The sequence below is a fragment of the Crocuta crocuta genome, unplaced genomic scaffold, assembly GCF_008692635.1.
Source record: "Crocuta crocuta isolate KB4526 unplaced genomic scaffold, BGI_CrCroc_1.0 scaffold108, whole genome shotgun sequence".
Lineage (NCBI taxonomy): Eukaryota > Metazoa > Chordata > Mammalia > Carnivora > Hyaenidae > Crocuta > Crocuta crocuta.
The window spans coordinates 5,032,937-5,059,410 of NW_027532825.1; the positions used below are offsets into that span (position 1 = coordinate 5,032,937).

General features: G+C 46.5%; 1 protein-coding gene across 2 annotated transcripts; it reads left to right on the forward strand.

Moving 5' to 3' along the window:
• Nucleotides 1-2,091: 2,091 nt before the first annotated feature.
• SUN3 (Sad1 and UNC84 domain containing 3) lies at nt 2,092-26,474 on the forward strand. Of its 2 annotated transcripts, none has more exons than XM_077781114.1 (10): nt 2,092-2,367; nt 3,534-3,595; nt 8,163-8,266; nt 11,363-11,403; nt 12,083-12,248; nt 13,789-13,873; nt 17,718-17,833; nt 19,694-19,936; nt 25,179-25,271; nt 26,181-26,474. In XM_077781114.1, exons 1-10 carry the CDS (start codon nt 2,246-2,248, stop codon nt 26,298-26,300), a joined length of 1,152 nt encoding a protein of 383 aa, XP_077637240.1. In that variant the 5' UTR covers nt 2,092-2,245; the 3' UTR covers nt 26,301-26,474. The 2 variants fall into 2 exon arrangements, with proteins under 2 accessions (XP_077637240.1, XP_077637241.1); XM_077781115.1 differs by having other exon boundaries at nt 19,694-19,861.

Here is a 26,474-nt window from a genome sequence, read left to right on the forward strand (position 1 = left end):
TAATCTTTATACCAGGGTTTCACTAATAGGAGAGATTTCTAAATTGTGTGTGGGTTGTGTGTTGTGGGGTTTTTTAAAGTGTATTTCTTCATTTTTGAGAGACAGAGCATGAGCAGGGGAGGGGCACAGAGAGAGAGGGAGACACAGAATCTGAAGGGGGTCCAGGCTCTGAGGTGTCAGCACAGAGCCCGACACAGGGCTCGAACTCGTGAACCGAGAGATCATTATCTGAGCCAAAACTAGAGGCTTAGCTGACAGAGCTGCCCAGGCGCCCTGGGTTTTGTTTTTTTAATAATAATGTAAAATGATTTAAAGACAAACTCTTTTTTTTTTTTGATGAAGATTTCAGTGTTTCAATATCACATAGCAATTTGGGGTTTTACCTAGCCAGACTGTCCGCTCTGTGGGCACAGAGAGGGCAGGATTTCTCTGTGACCCCATCAGCACCCTCTAGGGTGCCCTGTAGTATGTGTTAAAGTGATAATGGCCTTTTCTTTCTTTCTTTTTTTTTTTGATAGAAAAATTTCACATTTTAAAATGGATTTAAGTAAGATACCTTGCTTAAGATTGAGGCATAACAGGAAAAATTTTGGAAAAGTAATAAAGAATGAACACAAAACATACTTAAGTGACAGAAGAGTTTAGCTTGTTCTAAATTAAATCCTTATAATACAATTTGTGCACAAGGCCAAGGTTGGGCTCCTGGGTGGCTCAGTCAGTTAAGCATCTGACTCTTGATTTATGCTCAGGTCAATTTGTGAGCTCAGCATGGAGCCTGCTTGGGACTTCTGTCTCCCTCTCTTTCTGTCCCTCCCCTGCTTGTGTGTGTACATGTGAGTGCTCTCTCTCTTTCTCTCTCTCTCTCTCCCTGCCTCGTTTGCTCTCTCTCTCAAAATAAATAAACATTAAAGAAAAAAAAACAAGGCCAAGGTAATTTTATTGTTTGGAAGAAATGCAAAATCAATAACTTGTATTGGAGAAATAATAAATACATGATTTATTATTTTAGTTGTATTATTTTTTTCAACATTTTTATTCATTTTTTGAGAGATGGAGACACTGTGAGCTGGGGAGGGGCAGAGAAAGAGGGAGACACAGAATCCAAAGCAGGCTCCAGCTCTGAGCTGTCAGCACAGAGCCCGACGCGGGGCTCGAACCCACGGACTGGGAGATTGTGACCTGAGCCGAAGTTGGACGCTCAACCGACTGAGCCTCCCAGGCGCCCCAAGTTGTATTATTATATAATCTATCAGAAACCAGTGTTTAGAACAGAGTTGTAGGGCTTTCTTTTGTATCCCAAAATGAGGTCAATTTTTTTTAATAGTAATGTAGTATTCTGCTTCCTTGCCTTATTCCGGAGGGTGGAATGGGCCCTAGTCATTCTAAGAAATACATCAGTTTGCCGGCTGTACGTGCAAGATTTCCAACGCATGTGCCTGGTGGTTTGTTCCTAGTTGAGAAGGGTCATAACGGAGGGTGATGAAGATATTGGCGTCACTGGGCAGGACAGTGAAGACCAAGTGTGTGTCATGTTCCACCCTGACCCTGCACCCAACTTCTAGGTTGAACCTAANTGCTCGTCCCCTGCTTGTGTTCTCTCTCTCTCTCTAAAACAAATAAACATTAAAAAAAAGAAAGAAAGAAAGAAAACCGAGAAGGGCCATTTAAGTTAGAGCCATACCCACAATGTTAAGTTATTTAAGGATACATATTTGTGTGATAAAATTTTTAACACTAATGGGAATTGCACATATCAATTTCCAGACCGTGGTGCCCTGTGGGAAGGCAAGGAGGGGCGTGAGAATGGGGAGTGATATTTTGGGGTCTCCCATCGTATTTGCGGTATTTCACTTGGGAAAAACTCCTGAAGCAAACACAGCAGCCCTGATTTGTGACGGCAGAGAGGAGGGTCCGGGGGACCTTCGCACGACACGGGCTGTTCGGAAGGTGTTGGAACCAAGCAGGGAAGCGACCTGCCAGGGCCGCGCGGTGGCGGGTGGGGTGTGGCTGCAGGTGCATTATGCCATTATGATGTGTCATAGAAGGTGATGTAACAGGAGAGTCCTCAGCACTTCTACATTTGCTCAGTCACAGTTTCCCCCTCCAAGGAGAAAGAGCAGAGACGTAAGACAGGAAAACGAAAGCAAAACCCTCTCCAGAGAGAGTCATGCTTTCCGTAAAATAGAAAAGAGCAAGTGAATGCCATCCTTCCTTCTCCCGGCTCCTTGCTACCTCGTGGGGGGAAATGAGCGGAAGACCAAAGCTGAGAAGGGGGGCCAGGATTTTTAGAGGTCATTCTGAAGAAGGCAGCGGCCACGGTAGACTCAGCGGTGTGCTCCCCGAGCACAGAGACCCTGACTCCAATGGGTATGTCCCTTCGCAGAACCATTTCCACGAGGTCTTACGTTTTTTTTTTAAATTTTTTTAGAAAAAATTATTAATGTTTTATTTATTTCTGAGAGAGAGAGAGAGCGAGCGAGCAGGGGAGGGTCAGAGAGAGAGGGAGACACAGAATCTGAAGCAGCTCCAGGCTCCGAGCTGTCAGCACAGAGCTCAACGTGGGGCTCGAATTCATGAACCGTGAGATCGTGACCTGAGCCGAAGTCGGACGCTCAACCGACTGAGCCACCCAGGCAACCCCATGAGGTCTTACGTTCGACATCCCATGTACCAGGCGTGCTCTGTTTACTTGGAAAATAACCCAGCAAAGCACTTCTCCTTTTCAGAGAAAGTAATTTCCAAACGGTCTCCTCTGTAGGTTTCTCTCGATCACGGGACTTCCTGTGGGATGCTGTATTCGTGCTACGTCAAGAGTACTTTGATTTGTTACAGCCAACTGGGGATGAGGATTGTGAACAAGAAGCTGTCGCTTTAAAAGGATGAACCAGGGGCTCCCAGGTGGCTCAGTGCATTTGACTCTTGATCTTGGCTCAGAGCCTGAGCAGGGGAAGAGGAGAGAGAGAGCGAGACACAGAATCCAAAGCAGGCTCCAGGCTCCAGGCTCCAGGCTCCGAGCTGGCAGCACAGAGCCCTACAGGGGGCTCAAACTCAGGAACCATGAGATCATGACCTGAACCGAAGTAGGATGCCTAGCCGGCTGACCCACCCAGGAACCCCAGTCAGACAGTTGTTAATTGTCACATTTCTTTCGCTTAATACCTCCTTTCCACAAAATTGGACTCTAACCTTTTCTCCTTCTACGTCCAGATGACACGGATAACCCTTTCTGCTTTCTTCTGTATTAGCATCTAGACACATGGAAAGGCCTGGATGTACACAAGATGGAAAAACCGGTGTAACCGTAATGTGTGTGAAAGTGAGGGACGTGGATGTCTGTTCCAGTATGTGGATATACCATCCTGGAAATTCGTTACCCCTCAATTCCTGAGATCGGATTAGGAAATGAATTAATTAGCAAGACTCAACCTAGAACAAGCACCTTTGTGGCCTTGGTTGTTGTGATTAGTTTCGAGTTCGAATTACAGATTAACGGTGCTCTACCGACAAGTTCTGTTTGCTTTTCTCCTTTCTAGGTTAAGCCAGTCACGGAAGATCATCATAAGCACGATGTCCGTAGTGACTCTTCTTCTTATAGGTAAGTCTCACTAAGCAACCATCCTGAAAGCCAGGATGTTTCCGGGGACGGGGCGGGGGACGGGGGGGAGGAGGAGGAGGGTGTCCTCCATGGAATGACTCGTGTTTGTAAGGAAATGCCAAAGAAAGCCCTGGAAGTACGTAAATGCCACCGATAAACGTGCAACGAAGACTGCCCTCATCCCAGGATCGAAGAAATGGCCGAACGTGCGGTGTGCAGCTTTCAAACCGAGGCTCTCACATGTGACAACCCCAGAGCACTGGAAAATTGCTCTTAGATGGACAACCTGAAGCACCAGAAAATCAAGGCTCCAACCCAGTCATTGCCGGGATTGCTATCCTACAACATGGCAGGATGCTGGGTGCCATTTTGTCATCATTGCATGTGGCTTCCTGGACAGCTGGGCTGTCCTGACGTTGCACCTGCCCGAGGTCCAAGCTCCTTCTCTTGGTTGCATCCCCGTGCACCCGCTGTGCCCTGCCCAGCTCCCCGGAGACCTCTAGACTAGACCCTGAATGTTCTGGTTCTTCTGGAAACCACACCCTGGAAGCTTTGTCGCTTTCAGCTGTCTTGTCCCCATCACTGCTGCCCTGGAGCCGTTCCCTCAGCTGGCCGTCCCCACCTCGTTGCCGTGGGGTGTGGGTGACATTTCCCCAGGCACTACCCCAGACCACGCGCAGGGATGTGTCACCAGTGCTCAGTGCGGGCAGCAGAGATATCTGTGCTCAGGGTTTTCCACATCTGGGAAATCGTACCCCACATTCTTGTGACATCCTTTGAGATCGAAATCCACGCATTGAAATCCAGCTGCTGCTTTGGATTTCCCCCATGGCAGCCTTGCAGCTAGCCCACAATCGGGCCAGACGCGCTTTAGACACCACAGTTGTAAGTGGTTTCTGGGACTTAGCCGACCCGGGTTCTCTTTCTCTTAATGGAGGTGAAATCCTCCGGAAGTGAAATTAACCATCGCAATGCGAGTAGTTCAGGGACGCTCTCAGGGCTGTGCGGCCACCACCCCTAGTTTGTGGACATTTTCATCACCCCAAAAGGAAACCCCATGCCCAATAATCACCTGCCCCCCATTTTCCCACCCTGGCCCCGGCAACACCACTCTGCTTTCTGTGTCCATGGATTTATGCGTTCTGAATAGAAACAGAATCGCACAATGTGTGACCTTTCTGTCTGGCTTCTGTCATTAAACCTGTTTTTGAGGTTCATCCACGTTGTGGACATGTCAGTATTTCATTCCTTTTTGTGGCTGAATCATATTCCCTCCTGGGGATAGACGGCAGTCTAGTCACTATTAGTGGGCCAGGATTGTGTCACCTTCTAGCTGTTGTGAGCAGTGCTGCTCTGAACACATGTGCACGTGTCCTTATCCGGATCCTTGTTTGAGGATGTTTGCATCCAGGTAACTTGCTAGGGAGTCACTGCCTAACTGTTTTCTACAGCAGGTGGTGCCACTGGGGGGCATGGCGGTCCTGCCCCTCCCACATCCTCACCCACACTGGTGTTCTCCGGTTTCTGGAGCAAAGCCATCCTCATGGACGTAAAGTGCTGACTCACTGTAGTTTTGGTTTCTATTTCCTTAATGACTAATGATGCCTTTTCATGTGCTTCTTTGCCATCCATACATCTTCTTCGGAGAGATGTCTACTCAGGTCCTTGGCCAATTTTGTGATTGGGTTCTTTGCCCCTTGGTTGTTGAGTTGTAAGTGTTCTTTATATATTCTGGATACTAGACCCTTCTCAGATATATGGCTTGCAAATATTTCCCTTCATTCTCTAAATTGTCCTTTTGCCTTTTACATAGTGTCTTTTTCAGAGAGAGAGAGCTTGAGCAGGGGAGGGGCAGACAGAGAGAGAGAATCCCAAGCAGGCTCCATGCTGTCAGCTCAGAGCCCGACATGTGTCTCAAACCCACGAACTGTGAGATCATGGCCTGAGCTGAAACCAAGAGTTGGATACTCAACTGACTGAGCTCCCCCAGGCACCCCTTAACAATAGGAAGTGTTCTGGGGTGCCTGGGTGGCTTAGTCGGTTAAGCGTCCGACTTTCGCTTAGGTCATGATCTCGCGGTTCGTGGGTTCGAGCCCCGCGTCGGGCTCTGTGCTGACTGCCAGCTCAGAGCCTGGAGCCTGTTTCGGTCTGTGACTCCCTCTCTCTCTGACCCTCCCCACATGTGTCTCAAACCCACGAACTGTGAGATCATGGCCTGAGCTGAAACCAAGAGTTGGATACTCAACTGACTGAGCTCCCCCAGGCACCCCTTAACAATAGGAAGTGTTCTGATCCAAGAACATGGTTGTCTTTCCACTTATTTATATGTTTGTTAATTTCTTCTAGCAATATTTTATAGTTTTCAGTTTGGGTTGTAGAATGAATCTCTTGTAAGCAGTATAGCGTTGGATCATGTTTTTAAATCTGTTTTGCCAATCTCTGACTTTTGACTGGAGAGTTTAATCCATTTACATGTAAAGTAATTACTGATAAGGGAGGACCTCAACCATTTTCATAGTTTTTTCTCTGTATCTTATACCTTTCCTGTTCCTCATTTCATCCGTTATTGCCTTCTGCGTTTAATTGATTTTTTGTAGTGGACTGGTGTGTGTGTGTGTGTGTGTGTGTGTGTGTGTGTGTGTATTAAGTAGGCTTCACATCCAGCACAGATCCCAACATGAGGTTTGAGCTCGACCCTGAGATCAAGACTTGAGCTGTGAGATCAGGAGTTGGACGCTTAACAGACTGAGCCACCCAGGCACCCCGTACTATACTGTTTTGATCCTCATTTCATTTTGTGTACATTTTTTAGATACTTTCTTAGTGGTTACCATGGAGATTACACCTAATGTTCTAAATCCATGGCAATACAGCATAAATTGATAGCTACTTGGCTATCAGAGATGGCTTCGGTCATTTTTTTCCCATTAAGGCCGGACTTGCCTGTTTCTTTATGTGCCCTGTAGTTTTGTGTTGGAAACTGGGCATTTCAATATTTTATTATTTTTATTTTTTAAGTTTATTTATTTGTTTTGAGACACAGAGACAGAGAGAGTTCTTGCACACCCAATATCAAGGAAGGGGCAGAGAGAGAGGGAGAGAGAGACAATCCCAAGCAGGTTCCAGGCTATCAGCACAGAGCCTGATGGGGCTCGAACTCTCGAACTGTGAAGTCATGACCTGAGCTGAAGTCGAGTTGGACATTCAACTGACTAAGCCACCCAAGCGCTCCTCAGAATTGTAATGTGGTGACTCAGGAAGTGAGACTTGCCCCCTTCCCAGGGATTGCTGTTATTCCTTGTTGAGGGTCATAGCCATCGGCTTAGTGATGGTCACTGTTTGGTATCTCAGGGGCCAACGAGCGCCCTGACACATTTCCCAGAGTCATTGAGAGATAGCATGAGATGTATCCCCCGGGCCTTGATCCTGTGGCTGTAAGCTGGAGCACTGTCGCAGGGCTAAGCTGGGGCACTCTCTCAGGGCTCTACTGACCCCCCCACCTCTGCCTTAGCCGTCACCTCCTGCTCACACAGAGCCCACAGGGCCACCCTGAGGTGCAAGCCTGGGATCGTCTCTGCAATCTCTCCTATGTGGGATTGTCTCTGCAATCTCTCCCAAGCATGCATCCAGCACTGGGCATGCACAGCGCATTCCCTTTTCCCTTCCAAGCCCTTATTCCCACAAAAGACTCCCTCCTCTCACTTCTCCCTCCCATGCTTTGGGGTCTGTCTGCATATGCCCCCTTCACCGTCCCTCGTCCAGGTGGGCGAGGCCAGTTTGTGTCCTTAAATCTTTTAGCAGATATCACAGCCTACCAGAAACNTCCAGTCCCCTGGTTGCATTAAGTTTGGGATTAGATTTTGGAGTCCAAAAATGATTGGTTCTGTTCATCTTTGCCAGTATCTGAGCATTTCTATGGAGAATTGGTTTTGTTAAGCACCCAATATTGCCACTTTCCATACTCTCACCCAAGTATCTGATATTCTTTATATTTTTTAAAATGTTTATTTATTGGGGCGCCTGGGTGGCTTAGTCGGTTAAGCGTCCGACTTTCGCTTAGGTCATGATCTCGCGGTTCGTGGGGTCGAGCCCCGCGTCGGGCTCTGTGCTGACTGCCGGCTCAGAGCCTGGAGCCTGTTTCGGTCTGTGACTCCCTCTCTCTCTGACCCTCCCCTGCTCACGCTGTCTCTCTCCTAGAAATTTAAAAAAAAAAAAAACCATTTAATAAAAATAAAATGTTTATTTATTTGTGTGTGCGTGAGAGAGAGAGAGCACACACACACGAGCAAGGGAGGGGCAATGAGAGAGGGAAAGAGAATCGCAAGCAGGCTCCTTACTTTCAGCACAGAGCCGGACTCAGGGCTCGATTTCATGAGCTGTGAGATCATGACCTGAGCCCAAATGAAGAGCTGGACGCTGAAGCGACTGACCCACCCAGGAGCCCCCAATATTCTTTTTCACATTGTATGTATCCTTTGTGCTCAGAGAAATCCCTATAGATACATGCAAAGCATCATAAATGTTTGCAGACAGACTCTTTAATCGGAGCTGGTATTTTCCTTAACAGGGCTTGGGAATCACATATGGCTTCAAGAAACAGAGTTTCCTCAGAGATCCAGTCACATTTATGCTATAATGGCAGAATACAGTTCAAGACTTTCTAATTACCAGGTGATGTTGTGTTAAGTCATTGTGTATGTCACTCGTTTCAAACTTCATACGCCCCCATTGGATATTCACATGCCAACAAAGATACCATGTGTTTTGCATGGGACTATCTAATAGAAGTAACATAGGGATCAGCGTTCTATTAAGTGGCTTTCTGGCTAAAACCCTACAAATTCTCCCCAGACTCTGAGCCCTGCAAGCTCTTGCCATAGACTGAAGGATTGCGAACTTTTGTCCGCCCTTTTTCTCCGTAATCCGGTGACAGTGACTATCCTGTGCCTGTCCTGTCACTGTGTTCTGCATAGAACGCGTTTGATCCCACAGCCTCACAGCCAGAGGGGAGTCTGCTTCTAGGGTCTCACCTAGACCTTTAGACTTTTCAGTTGGCTGGAATGAGCTAAGACTTTGGAGGCTATTGGGACACAATGGACGTATTTTGCACGCGCAAAGGGTGTTAATTTGGGGTGCCGGGTCAGAATGTCAGACTGGATGTCTTGTCACCCCAGTTGGTACCCAAGCCCCAGATGTGTGGAGGAGGGGACTTTGGGTGAGGTCATGGGGGGGAACCTCACATGCTCCTATGGAAGAGACCCCAGACAGCTCCCCAACTCTCATTCCACCATGTGAGGACACAGTAAGGAGACGCTGACCAAGAACCAGGAAGCAGTTCTCACCAGACACTCAGTCAGCCGGCCTTGAACTCAGATGCCCAGCCTCCAGGATTGTGAGAAATCAGTGTCCATTGTTCTCAAACTTCCAGTGTCCAGGGTGTTCTGTTATGACACCTGAACTCAGACAGCTCAGGAGAAGCCCCAGCGCATAGAAAATGGCCAATAGTGTTGACAACTGCCCGACGCTCCCCTTTGTCCCAAAGCCAGGTTGAGCGCAGCGGGCTCAGACTGAGGCCAGACACCGGTGTCCCCTCTCTGGCCCACCGCCTCGGCCTCCCCGGCATTCCAGACCAGGTCTTGCCCACCCCGCGCACCAGCCTCCAAAGACCAGAGCAGAGAAGAATGGCAGGTGCCGCGTCAGCCACGGCTCCGCGGAAGGAAAGCCAGACCAATGGATGGACACCACCCTGTCAGTGACCTTGCACCTGACTTCGCGGCCACTTTCCTGGAGGTCCCGTTTCCCAGCTCAGCCAGCAAGCCACTGGAGTCCAGTGTGGTCGTGTGGGGTCCCTACACAGGGAGACGGTGCTGTTGGGTCCCCACTGCATTGCAAGCCTGTGAGGGTCGGTCCCTGGGCAGGTCACAGGCTGAAACCTGGAATCGCTCCCAGTTGCACGGAAGCTACCTCTCTGCGTACACTGAGGATGTGTGTATAGTGGGTGCTGGAGCCTGGATGAAAGAAGAGCACAAGGAAACCCCCCAAGGAAGGCCAGCCTGAGGGTGCTCACATCAAAGACCAGGACCCCTGGTCCCCATGGGCACCTGGGGGTGCTCAGTGGGTTAAGCTTCTGGCTTCGGCTCAGGTCATGATCTCACAGTTGGTGGGTTCGAGCCCTGCATTGAGCTCTGTGCTGACAGGTCAGAGCCTGAAGCCTGCTTCACATTCTGTCTCCCTCTCTCTCTGCCGCTCCCCTGCTCACACTCTGTCTCTCTGTCTCAAAAATAAATAATAAACATTAAAAAAAAAAAAAAAAGACCAGGACCCCGGCCCATAGGAGCTGGGGCCAGATAGTCAGGTCATCATCAAGAGAACAGAGATGAGAATTCAGCATGGCCAACAGAGGCCACAGGTTAGTGTCAATTTGGGGTGAGCTCCTGTTTCGATGGCTGATTCTATGGGCCAACTTCACCAGGATATGTGCCCAGATGTGTGGCCAAACACTAGTCTAGATGGGGCTGTGAAGGTGGTTTTTTGGATGCAATTAACATGAAACTGAGAGGCTTTCAGTAGAAGCAAATGATCCTCCATTACGTGGGTGGGCCGCACCCAATCAGTTGAAGGTGTTAAGAGGAAAAAGAGGAAGAAATTCTGTTTCTCTGGAGAAGGACTTTGCCTGCAGTGTTCTGCCCCAGATCTTGCAGGGGAGTCTCCTGTCTGACTTCCCAGCTCAGCCCAGCGTCCGCTCCTCAGAGAGGCCTCTGTGGTCAGTTACACTGCCCTTGACCATGCCCTGCACATCCCAGCCTCCACTTTGCTGTGGACGCTTCCTTGACTCGAAGAGGCACCTGGCGGAAAAGGTCTGGGTGCCGGGAAGAGACTGGGCGCAGCAGCCCCGCGCCGGGGGACCAGGAGCCACCAGACCTCAGAGGGAACAGGAGGCAGAAGGTCACTCCTGCCCGGCGTCAGAGGGAAGAACGGCCCTGCGGCACCTTCATCTGACTTCTTGCCTCCGAGGTCAAGAGAGCGCCTCTCTACCGTTGGAGGCTACTGGGGTTGCAGCCACTCGTAGGAGGTCCTGGAAGTCACGCGGCCGAGCGGCTGGGGACCCAGAGGACCCGGCGCCCAGGCAGAGAGGCTGGGTGCGCTGCGGCCCGCACGGAGGCCTGCTTTCCCCGTGGCCGTGCCCACCTCTCCGGGGACGCCTCCCCCGGGCCCTGCGGGCGAGCCCTGGCCATTCTGGGCGTCACCCGTGCAAGCAGGGGATGGTCCTGTTCAGACACCTGTCAGCCTAGAGGGATGTCCACGCTTCTCCTGAGGCTACTGCTAATGGAATCCTGCAACGACCGATGACCGATGACCGCGTCCCTCCTGTAGAAGGGGGTGCCCTCACCGCTGACAAGGCCAGCCTGAGGCCGCAGCATGGCCTCCGCCCCCGCCCTCCCGCCGCCTCCTCACTCTGCCCCCTCCCTGCCTCTTTCTCGCCCCCCAGGCCTCCTGCCTCCGTGTCCTCAGGGACAGCCCCTCGGAGGCCCGGACGACAGACTCCTCACTTTCAGATCATCTCCCCCGAACGTGACCATTCACGGGAAAGGCTGGAAGGGACGCAGGTGTCTCGGAGGACACCCAGCGTCCCACCTGTCATGCGTGTACGTCGGGGTGCAGGTGTGACTTCCCCCCCGCTTTACGAATAAGACAACGGACTCTACTTGGACAGGCAGGTTTGGGACTGATTTCGGTTTGCTTGTTTGTTTGTTTGGATTTTTCCAGGCCAGACTTCAAATGCCAAAGGAGCAACTGGAGCTTTTAAAGTGAGTGAGGGGCGCCTGGGGGGCTCAGTCGGTTAAGCGTCTGACTTTCGCTTAGGTCGTGATCTCGCGGTTCGTGGGTTCGAGCCCCGCGTCGGGCTCTGTGCTGACTGCCAGCTCAGAGCCTAGAGCCTATTTCGGAGTCTGTGTCTCCCTCTCTCTCTGACCCTCCCCTGCTCACGCTGTCTCTCTCTCTCTCTCCTAGAAATAAATAAAATATATTTAAAAAACATAAAATAAAATAAATTGAGTGAGATTTTCCACCACGTGGGGCTTTCCAGTGGGACTCGAGCAGTGGAATGCTTTTGTAAAACTGTAAAATTAAAATTATTCCCACTTCTGTGGGTCATTCTTTTTTAAAAAGTTGGTTTATTTTGAGAGAGAGAGAGAGAGCCCAAATGCGGGCAGGCAGAGCCCCGAGGGAGGGACATGCAGGGTTGGATGATCCCCAGCTCCCTGTGTAGAGCCGCCCTCCAGAAGGTTCCCGAGTGTCCTTGCCCTTCATCGGTAGTGAGAGGTGGTGCTTTAGACAAACGGGCGTCCCTGAGCTTGCTCTCAAGACTTGGTCTCTGCTACAACAGAAAGTCTCATCACCTCTTCCTCTCGGCTCCCCACCCGCAGCCCAGCTGAGGACGGGAAGCCCCCCACTCCCGCCCTTTACATCAGGGGTCTCCGTTTACAGGAAAGAAAGCCAGACTTTGGAGAATAACTTCCAAGAAATTCTGTTTTTAAGTGAAGAAATAGATGTCCTGAAGGCACTGGTTAGAGACACACGGGATGGTCTGCACAACCACAGCGTGGACGCTGACGGAGGTGGGGACCAGGACCCCATGGGCACCAGCGACGAGGTGAGGGGGCTTGGAGGGTCACACTGTGGATTCTCGGCACGGAAAAGTGGAGTGCTGGCTGTGAGGTGACTTGCGTCCTGCTCCCTGACCTTCTCCCCGGCAGCAGCGACCTCAGGAAAGCTTGCCTGGGACACCCAGCTTTTCATCGCTGCTGTGTCCCAGAGAAGATGGTGTTGCCATATGAGTGACTTCCCGCCAAGATAAATAACTGGTTCTGATTTATTTTCCAGTAAAACAAACAGAAGGTCATTCAGAAATGGCAGCTTCTGGAGGTCTATACACAAGTACTTAGAGAGCAAAATATTTCAGGGGCGCCCCAGGGGTTCAGTCAGTTAGCGTCTGGCTCTCGATTTCAGCTCAGGTCATGATGTCATAGTTGGTGGGGTGGAGCCCCATGTCGGATGCTGATAAGGTCAAGTGGGCCTGATTTAGGTCTGTGAATAGAAATATTATACAGTTTTCAAGTTTATTTATTTTAGAAAGAGAAGGAGAGCATGAGTAAAAAGGAGCAGAGAGAGAGAGAGAGAAAACCAGGCAGGCTGCACGCTGTCAGCACAGAGCATGACACAGGGCTCAAACTCACGTACTGTGACATCATGACCTGAGCCAAAGTCAAGAGTTGGACAATCAACTGACTGAGCCCCCTGGTGGCCCCATTTTTAAACGTATATTTTTAAGTTTATTTATTTATTTATTTTGAGAGACAGCGCAAACACGGGAGGGGCGGAGAGAGAGGGAGAGAGAAAGAAAGATGTCTACTTTCTGAGGCACACGGACGGCTTGCCCTGACACCTACTGCGTTCTAGACCTTATTTTGTCATGGCCAGGGCTTATGTCAGTTACACCTTGAAGGGTGGGGCTTCTGCTCTCTGAGATCAGAATGTCCTTATGAAGCCAATATTTTTTTTAAGTTTATTTATTTTGAGAGAGAGAAAGAGAACAGGGGATGGGAAGAGAGAGGGAGAAAGAATCCCAAGCCAGCTCTGTGTTATGATCACAGAGCTGGACATAGGGCTCGATTCCATGACCTGTGAGATCATGAACTGAGCCGAATTCAAGAGTCTTCTTGCTTAACCAAGAACCTACTTTTAACTCTAAGGATGGGTACTTTCTAACAAGCAGTCATGTGCTCTGTGTAAACTGCCATGATTCCCAAATACCTACAGACTGTTCAAGTCTTTGTTTCTATAGGAGACATGAATGATTGGGGGGGGGTAGGATCACAGCATGTCACACACACAACCTCGTGGGACTGCCTCCCTGCAGAGCATGACAGGTGGTCTCGGGGCTTGCAAAGGGGCCTTCGGTCCAAGCTTGCTGGGACTTGGAGGGTGTCTGGATGCGTCAGCTGCCCAGGGGGGTGGCAATCCCACAGAGCCGTGAAGGTGGTTAGAAATCTGTGGGAAGTGCCCGGATGTGTGCAGCACTGTTATTATTTTGCAGATGATGGCACGTAGGTCCAGATCGACAGAGGGAGTTGTCAAAACTCAAGCAGTTGGCTGCGATTGCTAAAAGAAACCCCTTTTTAATATTTGTACAGGAAATGTCAAACTTGGTGAATTACATCCTTAAAAAGTTCAGAGAAGACCAAGTCCAGAGGGCTGACTATGCCCTCAAGTCAGCAGGTGAGTAAAAACTGGAAAAATTTCACGATTCCCAAGTGTCTCAATTCTCCATATGCTTTTATTAAGAAAACATAGTTATCTGTCCAGTAACTTGAGAAGGAGGAAAAATGAGCAAATCCAAACAATGAGGAAGAGAATAGCCAAGGTTGCAGTTGATTGTCTTCTGGGTGCAAATCTCGGAGACAGCAAAGGGGCGCGTCTTCATTAGCATGCGTCCAGGACCACGAGGGAAGCTGACATGTCACAGTGAGGTCGAGGATGCAGACAATAGTACAGGTGACACAATCGCTATAACATTTTATACTTTAGAACCTACAATGACTGCTAACGACTAATCTAAAAGCACTATTCGTGATTAAATGATCGTGGTGAAAGACTGGATGTGCTCTAAATGTCTTCCAATTAAAATTCATTCCTACGTGCTTAGACTATGAAACATGGACCTTGATATTCTCTACCTGTCTGTGATAGTCCATAAAGGATGTGTTCAGTGAATAATGCGGAAAGAGAGAAAGAGGCAGAAAATACAAAGCACTCGCAGGCACACTGATATTTACCAACTGACAAAGCCAGATTTATACTGGGGCAATAAATTTGTATCCTGTGTGAAGTTGACAGCATTTGGACCAGAATGATTATACGGGTGTGTGTGTGTGTGTGTGTGTGTGTGTGTACACGCGCGTGCGAGTGTGTTCAAAAAGACAGCAAGAGACTAGACTTGGCCTGAATCGGAATTCCCTGAAGTGTGGGAAGGTGAACTATGGAATCCTTTTTTTTTTTTTTTCAGTATTGCTTTCTTTCTTCTCTATTGAATGTATTTATGGCTTCCATTTTGAAAACTTCATGATGACAAGTGTAAGGCCAGGCATGACCCACGTAGAACAATGACAAGCAGAAAACGGTTATGGTTTCTCAATAAATGTGACCATGAGACACGATACCAGCTTCTGGTTGGGCCAAGACGGAGAGGGCCCACACCAGCTTCCCATCCCCCTGCCCCAACTGATTACACACGACGACAAGATTTGGACAAGATATAAAAAGCAACTACCACAGTCTGATGAAAAGTAAACAAAAGCAGGCATATTGTGGAGGGCAATGAAAAACCCAGAAAAGCGACCCTCGTAGGGGTGAGTTACAGGTGTGCATGGATTCGAAGGGTCAATACAGTTAAGATGGCAATTGTCACTAACTGGTCTATTGACTCAATCCCACCAGAATTGTCCACAGAAATCTATCAGCTGTTTCTAAAATGTATGTGGAATCACAGAGGAACTAGAATACCCAAAACAGTTTTGAAAAGGAAGAACAGGGGCACCTGGGAGGCTCAGTCCGTTGGGCATCCAACTTCAGCTCAGGTCATGATCTCACGGTTTGTGAGTTCAAGCCCTGCATGGGGCTCTCTGCTGTCAGCTCAGAGCATGCTTCAGATCCTCTGACTCTCTCTCTTTCTCTCTCTCTGCACTTCTCCCACTTGTGCTCTCTCTCTCTCTCTCAAAATAAATATTAAAAAAAAGAAAACAAAGAACCAAGTATGAGGATTAACACTCTCTGATGTTAAGGCTTATTACAAAGCTACAGTAATTAAGAGAGTGTGGTCTTGGTGAAGTCATAGTCCTTCACATAGAGGGTGAGTTGATTTTCGACAAAGGAGAAAAGGCAAGTCAATGGTGCTGGGGAAGTGAGACATTTTCGGCAAACAAACCTTGACTCACCACTTAACACCTTACAAAAATTAACTCAAAATGGGCCACTAACCTAAACGTAAAGTTTAAAGCTGTAAAACGTCTAGAAGAAAGATCCTTGTGACTAAGTTCAAAAAAGATTTCTTTTTTAAAATGTTGATTTCTTTATTTTGGGGGCAGAAGAGGGACAGAGAGAGAGGGAGAGAATCCCAAGCAGGCTCTGTGCTCTCAGCAAAAAACCTGACACGGGGCTCAATCTCACGAACTGTGAGATCTTGAGCTGAGCCAAAATTAAGAGTTGGGAGCTCAACCAACTGAGCCACCCTGATTGAAAATGTTGTAATATTGATTGTGGTCATGGTTGTACAACTCTGAATATTCTAAAAGCCACCCAATTGTACTCTTTAAATAGGTGAATAACATAGTATGTGAGTTTTATCTCAATAAAGCTGATTAGAAATTTAAAAATCAGTCAGTGAAAAAGTGAATACATATACCTGCTTAAAAAACCCTACATATACCTGGGGCACCTGGCTGGCTCAGTCAGTAGAGTGACGTTTGATCTTGGGGTTGTGAGATCTCAGAGTTGTGAGTTCAAGCCCCTTGTTGGGTGTAGAAATTAATTAAAATTCAAATCTTAAAAAACTTGATCAAGAAAACCTGCTTCAAGGGTGCCTTTGTGGCTCAGTTGGTTAAGCATCTGACTCTTAGTTTTGGCTCAGGTCATGATCTCACAGTTTATGAGATCGAACCCCATGTCGGGCTCTGTGAAGATGTCTCAGAGCCTGCCTGGGATTCTCTCTCTCTCTCTTTTTCTCTCTCTGCTCCTCCCCACTTGCATGCTCTCTCACTCTCTCAAAATAAATAAAATTTAAAAATCTTAAAAGAAAAGAAAACCTGCTTAGTATAAAAAAATGGATGTCCAGTTAACTGTGAATTTCAGGCAAACAGCAACTAACTTTTAAGTATCTCCCAAATATTGTATGGGATATACTCATACTAAAAAAAATTGCTTATTTTTTTACCTGAAATTCAAATTTAACTGGAAGTCTTGTATTTTTGCTTGCTAAATCTGGCAACCTTGGGTGCACAATAACTATTTCAGATTCTGCCATCTCCAAAAAAAATACTGGCAATTGGATGTTCAGTCAGGTACGTACGTGCATTTTTAACATGTATTGTGATATCCAGATGCAGCTTGAGGAAGCGATTTGCATTGACTTCATTTCTTGTGTCTAAACTACATTTTGCTTCTAAAATGAAATAACCTGACAGGATAACACTTGGTAAGGAGATTTTTGTATTTCTTCAGTTAAAGTTAAAGCTCAGTGACTCTGTAGAATTGCTCTTATGAATATAACTTGTTGATACATTTACGACATTGTTGGATTTTATGCTTTTTGTGTCTTGAATAGACTGGGCTGACATAAAGTCTCATCACATGACCTGTGACAATATGAGGGTCCATATGCCTGTTTAGGTAATAAACACAAATGCACATAATTATTTCCACCTCTGAATCGACTGCTCTGGAATTCAGTTAATACCAGTTTTAGAAATTTTGTGAAACCACAGGGAACACATATGGATTTCTCAAAGTTGGAACATCTCAGCAGTAATGAGAGCGGGAAGTCATACTTTCCCGGCCCCTTCCCGAGTGTGAACCTTAACTTACTTGTAATTTGCCTGGGAATACTTTTCTAACAACATTATTAAAATACAAATGACAGGAGGCACCTGGGTGGCTCAGGTGGTTAAGCTTCCGACTCTTGGTTTCATCTCAAGTCATGATCTCATGGTTCGTGTGTTCGAGCCCTGTGCTGACAGTGTGGTACCTGATGGGGATTCTGTCTCCCTCTCTCAAAAATAAATAAATAAGCATTAAAGAGTGTTATTTCTAAATATATATATACATTTCTAAATACATACATAAATGTAAATATAAATATAAACAAATATATATATATGTATATATATAAATGATGGGCGCCTGGGTGGCTCAGTTGGTTAGCCGTCTGACTCTTTATTTCACTTCAGGTTATGATCTCGTGGTTTGTGGTTCATGGTATCGAGCCCAGTATTGGGCTCTGTCCTGTCGACTTGGGACCTGCTTGGGAGTCTCTCTCTCTGTACCCCCCTCTTTNATTTTTTCTTTTTAGGGGCCTCCATCATTGAAGCTGGGACCTCTGAAAGTTACAAAAATAATAAAGCAAAACTTTATTGGCATGGAATCAAATTCTTAACCTATGAAATGCCCCCAGACATTATTCTTCAGGTAAAAGCTAGACTCAGAGGAATCTGTTATTTATCATGAAAATATTAACATCCAAACGGAGGCCACTCTGAACTTTTCACAGAACCTGAACCCATCTCCTTGCATTCCAATAGTCATCTGACTATATCAATTATTTCTTATTGTATAAGCAGTAAATTATGATTTATTAATTATTATTTTTCATTATTTTAAGATCAGTAGACTAGCTGATTTAACTTTGTAAATAGGACACACACTTTCCATGTGTTTTCCTTCAGTTGATTCTGTGCCCCACCACCCTTTTCACTGAAAGCTTCAGTCTTTGAACAAACACCTGCTCAAGGCGCCTGTCCCCTCAGCGCCAGTGCCATGCTACACGCTGCTCAGGCCAACGCATTCTTACAAAGTCCAGTTGTAACAGGAGAAATTTCCAAATAAGATCTCCACTAACATTTGAGCTCAATTTGAAAGGCTCTGGACAGACATCAACAGATGATGGTAGGATTCTTCTTAACCACAATTTACAAACCTAAAGTCAGTTTCCAAGGTAGGAAGACCTTCAGGAGCCATTGTAAGGATCTCATTTCAGACTCTAGATCTAGAAAATGGTAGACATCATTTTTCTGTCTTACAACTACCACTGTCTCCGTCTCCACCACCACCACCACCACCATCATCGCCACCACCACCATCACCACCACCACCACCACCACCATCACCACCACCACCACCATCACCACCACCACCACCATCACCACCACCACCACCATCACCACCACCACCACCATCACCACCACCACCACCATCACCACCACCACCACCATCACCACCACCACCACCATCACCACCACCACCACCATCACCACCACCACCACCATCACCACCACCACCACCATCACCACCACCACCACCATCACCACCACCACCACCATCACCACCACCACCACCATCACCACCACCACCACCATCACCACCACCACCACCATCACCACCACCACCACCATCACCACCACCACCACCATCACCACCACCACCACCATCACCACCACCACCACCATCACCACCACCACCACCATCACCACCACCACCACCATCACCACCACCACCACCATCACCACCACCACCACCATCACCACCACCACCACCATCACCACCACCACCACCATCACCACCACCACCACCATCACCACCACCACCACCATCACCACCACCACCACCATCACCACCACCACCACCATCACCACCACCACCACCATCACCACCACCACCACCATCACCACCACCACCACCATCACCACCACCACCACCATCACCACCACCACCACCATCACCACCACCACCACCATCACCACCACCACCACCATCACCACCACCACCACCATCACCACCACCACCACCATCACCACCACCACCACCATCACCACCACCACCACCATCACCACCAACACCAACACCATCATCACCATCACCACCATCACCACCAACACCACCAACACCACCAACACCACCACCACCATCACCACCACCATCACCACCACCACCATCGTCACTGCCTTTCCCACCAGCACACCGCCACCACTCATGCCAGCTAGCTGCAGTGCACAGTCTAATTAGAGTAACAAAAGAAAATATCATAAATTATGTAATCATATAATATATAATCCTGAAATAAAGGGTTTCGTTTGATATAAACATAATGTGCTCCGGAAGAACAACCAAACCCACAGGTATACTGGCAGTTTTCCCATGTGACGTGCGTCCTGTCCGACGCATGTCACAGGCATAAGCGGGATCTGTGGTCAATAGTGATTTGCTGACCAATATTGCAGTGGTGGATTTATACAACCAGACAAGAGATTTAACTCTACGTTTTCTTTCCAGCCGGATGTCCACCCTGGAAAGTGCTGGGCCTTCCCAGGTTCCCAGGGTCACGCCCTGATCAAGCTTGCCAGGAAGATCACACCCACTGCTGTTACCATGGAGCACATCTCCGAGATAGTGTCTCCCTCAGGAAACATCTTCAGTGCACCCAAGGAATTTTCCGTCTATGTGAGAGGCAGTCAAAATCTGTGTTCAGAGTGGATTATGATTGGAGGGGGTGGCCAGGAACCGTTTTTTATCACTGTGAGTTACTTATTCCCTGGACCTCTGCTCTCCATCGACAACGAGAGGGTTGGACCAGATACTTTCTATTACTCAATTCTATTTTTTTACTTTTGTCTAAGCTATCTGCACACAATTTAAAAATCAACATTCTCATATGCTTATAATTCAGCACTTTTTTTCTTGCATCAGGGCTCCCACCCCAGGTTTCTACTCTCTGGAAGCTTCTGTCTGCAACAATTTTAGCCACTCCTTTAGATACTTGCCTTCATATCTGCTTTTACTATCACTTCTTTTTTTTTTTTAAGTTTACTTATTTATTTTCAGAGAGAGATAAAGCACAAGTGGGGGGAAAGAGAATCCCAAGCAGTCTCCGCACTGTCAGCACAGAGCCTGATACAGAGCTTGATCTCATGAACTGCGAAATCATGACCTGAGCTGAAATCAGATGTGTTAACAGACTGAGCCACCTAGGTGCCCCTAAATTACCTTTTTTTAAAAAAATGTTTTTTATTTATTTCTGAGAGAGAGAGACAGCGTGAGCAGGGGAGGGTCAGAGAGAGAGGGGAGACACAGAATCCGAAACAGGCTCCAGGCTCTGAGCTGGCTGTCAGCACAGAGCCTGACACAGGGCTTGAACCCACAAACTGCAAGATCATGACCTGAGCCGAAGTTGGACACGTAACTGACTGAGCCACCCAGGTGCCCCACCTTTTTTTTTTAAGTAATCTCTACACCTAATGTGGGGCTTGAAATCACCAAGCCCCAAATCAAGAGTCACACTCGCCACCCACTGAGTCTGCCAGGTGCCCCTACTTTTACTTCTTGATCGTTCAGTTTTGCTGATAATCTATTGGCATCCTTTGATGAAAAATGAAGAGTAGCCTCTTCCATGGCTCTCCCATCCTCCCCAAATTTGTACGTCTTACTTTTTTGTAAAAAACAAAAAAACAAAAAAACCCAACAAGTGTATTGAGATGTAATTCACACATGAGCAATTCAACTATATAAAGTGTTCACTTCAGTGGCTTGTAATATATTCACAGAGTTGAGTATCCATCTCCACAGTCAATTTTAGAACATGTTTAAAAAATGTTTATTCATTTTGAGAGCACAAGTGGGAAGAAGGCAGAGAGGAAGAGAGAGAGAGAGAAAGAAAGAGAGAGAGAATCCCAAGCAGGCTCTGCACTGTTAGCCCAGAGCCTGATGTGGGGCTCGATCTCACCAACAGTGAGATCATGACCTGAGCCGAAATCTAGAGTCAGACGCTCAACAACTGAGCCACCCAGGCACCCCTGGCACATTTTTGTTGCTCCCAAAAGAAAACTCGCACTCCGAGCTGTCACCTCTCATCTTCCGTCTGTCACTCCCTGCCACCACTGACCTACGTGGTCTCTGTAGGACTCTACAGGACTCTACTCATTCTGGACATTTCATTCACATAAATGGAATTGTGGAATACGTGGTCCTTCGCGAATGGTTCCTTTCACTTGGGAACATGTTTTCAAGGATCACCTGTGTTATAACATGTCAGTACTTTATTTTTTCAATTGTTGAATACGAACTACTTCACTGGGTGGATAGACCACGTTTTATGTATCCATTCGTCAGATGTTGGGCATTTGGATTGCTTCCACTTTTTTGACTGTGATGAATAACGCTGCTGGGGATGTTTGTCTTCGTGTGACATTGATTTTCTTTTCACTTGGACCTACACTGAGAAATGGAATTCCTAGATCACATGGTAAACCTTCATTTCATGTTCAAGATGCTGCTACACGGTGTCTCTTACTTTCAATCGGTATGCAGTGTTTTCACTGTGACTGGGTCAGTGATGTTCTCAGTTGAGTCATATCGTGTATTTGAAGATGACTTTCTTTGTGTAAGAGTTTTGATGTTCCCGAGGACAACAAATGTCTAGTTTTAATTTACTTTGCTTGGGGCGCCTGGGTGGCTCAGTTGGTGAAGCATCCAATTCTGGGTTACAGCTCAGGTCATGATCTGGAGGTTCATGGGATCGAGCCCCATGCTGAGCTCTGCACTGATTGTGTGGAGCCTGCTTGCGATTCTCTCTCTCTCTGCCCCTTCCCTGCTCACTCTCTTTCAAAATAAATAAACTTAAAAAAATAATTTGCTTACTTTTCTATATTCTTATCACAAAAACATTCATTACTTCTTTTTCCGAAGTGTCAAAATCCTGCTGTTACGTTCTTTCATGTCAGATAGTTTCCAAGTTTCTTCTTTATTTTACTTTTTAAAGATGTCCTTCTGGGCCACTCGGTCCCCTCTTCTCCGATCTGCAGGAACTTCATTTCTGCATCCTGGCGATTCAACGTAATCACTTATTATTTAAAAAATATATTTTCTCTCCAATTCTCCTTCTTTGTTTTTTGCTTCACCTTCTGAAAGATTTTATCAACTTATATCTTAACCCATATGTTGAATTCTTCATTTCTGCTGTTCTGATTATTCTAAGACTTTTTTTTTTTCCTGTAAATAACTCCTGTCTTTAGAGTCTAAATGTCTTCCTTCATGGATGTGGGATCTTTGGTTTCGGAAGGTGTTCATGGAATTTATTTTAGTTCTGCTGTATTTTCTTCTGTTCCTTCCTGTCTTCATCCCAACACCACTTTTCTATTTGTTGAAAGGGGTTTTTCTCTCGTGGCTGGTGACGCTTGTCTGTTGCATTTCAGAGACAAAGGGTGAAAACCTAGCTCAACACTCTGCACCCTTGCCGGTACTTAGCAACAGTGAGCTTCTTGGGTGGATGGTCTCCTTGGGCTCTTCCAGAACCTCCAGTGTGATGCAGGGTTAGGTTGACTCTCAAGGAATCCCACAACCTTGTTGCGTGGAGATTTCAGCGTGGTCAACCACATGCTGGGAAAACAGGTGCATGGTCCCCCCTTCCCCACTGCAGTCCCCTGCCCCGCCCCCTCCCTGTGGCCCTGTCTCTGCCCTTTCTGGGCACTTGCAATGACAGTACCTCCAGGCTGCCACACCAGTCACCAGTTGGCTATCTCCAGACTTTTTGTCTTAGTGTCTGCTCCCAGGTGTTCCTTGTTGGTTTACGCCATTTTTTTATAGCCTTAAAAAAATTTTTTTAACTTTGTTTATTTTTAAGAAAGAGAGAAAGAGTGAGTGGGTCAGGGGCAGAGAGAGAGGGGGACAGAGGATCTGAAGTGGGCTCTGTGCTATCAGATGTGGGGCTCAAACTCACAAACTGTGAGATCATGACTTGAGCCAAAAGATGCTAAGCCCCTAGGTGCCCAGTTAATGCCTTCTCCAACTCCCTGGTGACCCCATCTGGCAGAGGACTCGCAGTTAAAACATGCGAGCTCAGCCTGCTTTCTGCACCACTGGAATGTCTATAAATGCCATGATTCTGGGGCTACAAGACAGAAAGGAAGCTGCTCCCTTTTGACGCAGGCCCTGCCACCACCCACAAGAGTTGCCTGCTGACACCTGCAGCTGACACAGGTTGGATTTGATCGGATCCGAACCCCACCTCAGAGAGGCACACTCGGTCACTCATTACAGAGGAATTATGGGTAGCCCTACAGGCGATAAAAACCACTTCTCATCATTTTTCTCTTCTATCAGCACATTTATGAGGCAGTGAAATTAAAGCAGTGATAAAGGAGGTGGCAATAAAACTCACACACCTCTCTTGACAGGATAAAGAAACCACAGCTGGCACCCTTTGCCCAGCAGTGATGTCTAACCACCCGAAAACTTACCTGCCAACAGCCTACGGTTGACCAGAAGTCTTACCGATAACATAAACAGTGAACACATAGTTTGTATGTTATATATAGTATATGCTGTATGCCTCCAATAAAGGGAGCTGGAGAAGAGAAAATGTTATTAAGAAAGTCATAATGGGGGCACATGGGGGGCTCAGTCAGTTGAGGGTCTGACTTCAGCTCAGGTCATGATCTCATGGCTTGTGACTTTGAGCCCTGGGTCAGAGTCTCTGCTGTCAGACCAGAGCCACTTCAGATTGTCTTTCCTCCTCTCTCTGATCCTTCCCTGCTTGCTCGCTCTCTCTCTCTCAAAAATAAATAAACATTAAAAAAAATAGAAAGTCATAAGGAAGAGAAAATACAGTTCTGTACTGTATTTATCAAAAATATCCATGTATATGTGGATCCGCATGGTTGAACCCCTGTTCTAGGGTCAGCTATGTATAAGGTTTGAGTTGTATGTACATATAATTGTGGCTGCATTGTTTACTTGTGCTGTAGCTAATTCTTTTAATAAAATTATAATGCGGTGCCTGGCTGGCTCAGTCAGTGGGAGCGTACCAATCCTGATCTCGAGGTTGTGGGTTCGAATCCCATGTTGGGTATAGTGTTTACACTTATAAATTTTATGTTTAAAAAATTATGATAAAGTTATTATTAATATTTTCATTATAAAATAGCTGAACTAACGAACTCTTTGTGTATTGTGTTGTCATGATTTGGGGAAACTAATGATGAAGTTTAGATTCACAAAATTAATTTCCGCCAGTCTGTCTCTTCTCAAACTTCCATTTTGAAGGGGAGAAAAGGAAGGAAAAAGTCCAAGGGAAATAGCATACAAATAACATTTCCTTTCAATCGACAAAATCTTACTTTTTGGAGTTACTTGGGTTGTCTAAGCCTGGCAATTGGATTAAATTTCTCTCATTTTGGAAAACACTGGGTCAGCATAGGGGACTCATTTTGTGTTTATTTTACTCAAAGTAGGCCAAGTGCAAATTCAATTATTAGCTCGGAGCTTAATGCTGGGATTTGCTCTGGTGTCGTGTCTCCGTCTATCATCTATTTATCTATCTACCATCTATCATCTGCTTATCTATTATCTACCTTTTGGTTGATCTATCTACCTATAGATAGATGATATTTATTTATCATCTATTGATTTGTCGATCATCTATCTTCTACTTATCCATGATTTACCTATTGATCAGTCTATCTATCATCTGTCTATGCATCTACCATCTATCTATTGATCAATTGATCATTCTATCGATTGATCTACTTATCTATCCATCCAGTCAGCCCTGTGGTCAACCTGTCTCTTGCTTCACTAGCCCCCAAGTTCAACACCTTTTGGGTTTAGAGGGCAGCACTGGTGCCTAGCACAGCACCGTGCCCTGGTAGATACCCACATGGATCTCGTAAATTGTCACTACTTGAACAGACAACAGCCTGTTTATTCAACTGAGCATCCATTCATGACAGCCCCCACCCCCCCATGTCTGTTCTTCCTTTCACAGGGCGTCCTGAAACACTGTGAGGGAGAAGAAATTTTCCTAGGTCAGTTTGTGTATAACAAGACAGGAACCACCATTCAAACATTCGAGCTCCAGGTAATGAGAGCCCCAGGAAAAGATAGGGTGTGAGGAACTCTATCCCTGGGTTGGGTTTGTGGGCTTGTCAATGCAAAGTGTTGTGAGAGGATAATCATGACAAAAGCATGAGCTAAGGAAGGCTTAGTTGAACTCTACTTTGTAGCTCCAAGTCCTACTTGGATTTTAATGCAAATACCAGGCAATACCAGAGCGTGTTCTAAGCCAGATTCTTCCTTATTTGCTACCACTTTTTTTTTTTTACTATGATTATTTTCTCAGTCCTTCTCTTACCTATTGGGCTCCCTTGATACTATGTCATTTCCCATTGGGTGAAGGGGATGGAGATGGTCGTAGGCAGACTGGAACGCAGGAAGAGAGAATAAATATTTTGTATCACACAATGTGAGTGAAACCTGTCTTCCTAACTCAGCGGGGGAAAATGTCACCTATTAAGATAAAAACACCCTGAAAGCCATTAAGGCATATGAAATATATTTTCATTATTTCTCATTAGCCACAGGAAGACTTAGATGTCATTGCCTACCATGTAAAAATAAGTGTGTTGTGTATGGTGTTTCTTGGCCAACACTGAAATAATCTAAGCTGAAAACAATGTATGTGTTAGAAACGAATGAGCCTGTGAAGTTTCCTAGTTGATTATTTAGCCGTGTGTCTCCCTGCTCCCACACGGGGTGGGCAGAGGCATCTGATGTCCAGGCCACCACATTATCTCCTCCCCTCTTGTCCTCCTTATGAGCACTGTACTTATAAGAACTTGTTTTCCCATCCATTAGACTGGTGTCTCATAAAATACTATTTAGGAAGGAAAGAAAGCACCCAAATTCTCCATTAGATCAGCATTCCTTGGGATTCTTTGAGATGGCCTTCTTTATAAGGCATTCATTTGTATCTTTTCTTTATTTTCAGCATGAAGTTTCCGAATCGTTATTATGTGTGAAACTTAAAATCCTCAGCAACTGGGGTCACCCAAAGTACACGTGTTTATATAGATTCAGGGTCCACGGCACCCCAGGAGAATACCCCTAGAGGAGGCCGTGCAGGTGGATGTGACCATGGGTCCAGAATATTTGACTGTTCTTATCTGCTTAGATTCATCGCGCCCACAGTAATCGAAATGGGGGTGGGAGGGAAACCTCAAAGTGGTTCATACCTGCCAAGATAATGTGAATGAGTTTTACTAGTAAAAAATACGAAAATAAA

Excerpts from the sequence above, each read along its gene's own strand:
- SUN3 (XM_077781114.1), top strand. The coding sequence starts at position 2,246 with ATGAGCGGAAGACCAAAGCTGAGAAGGGGGGCCAGGATTTTTAGAGGT. Across the intron at positions 3,596-8,162 it reads AGTGACTCTTCTTCTTATAG|GGCTTGGGAATCACATATGG; the intron begins GTAAGTCTCACT and ends TTTCCTTAACAG. Across the intron at positions 25,272-26,180 it reads TTCAAACATTCGAGCTCCAG|CATGAAGTTTCCGAATCGTT; the intron begins GTAATGAGAGCC and ends CTTTATTTTCAG.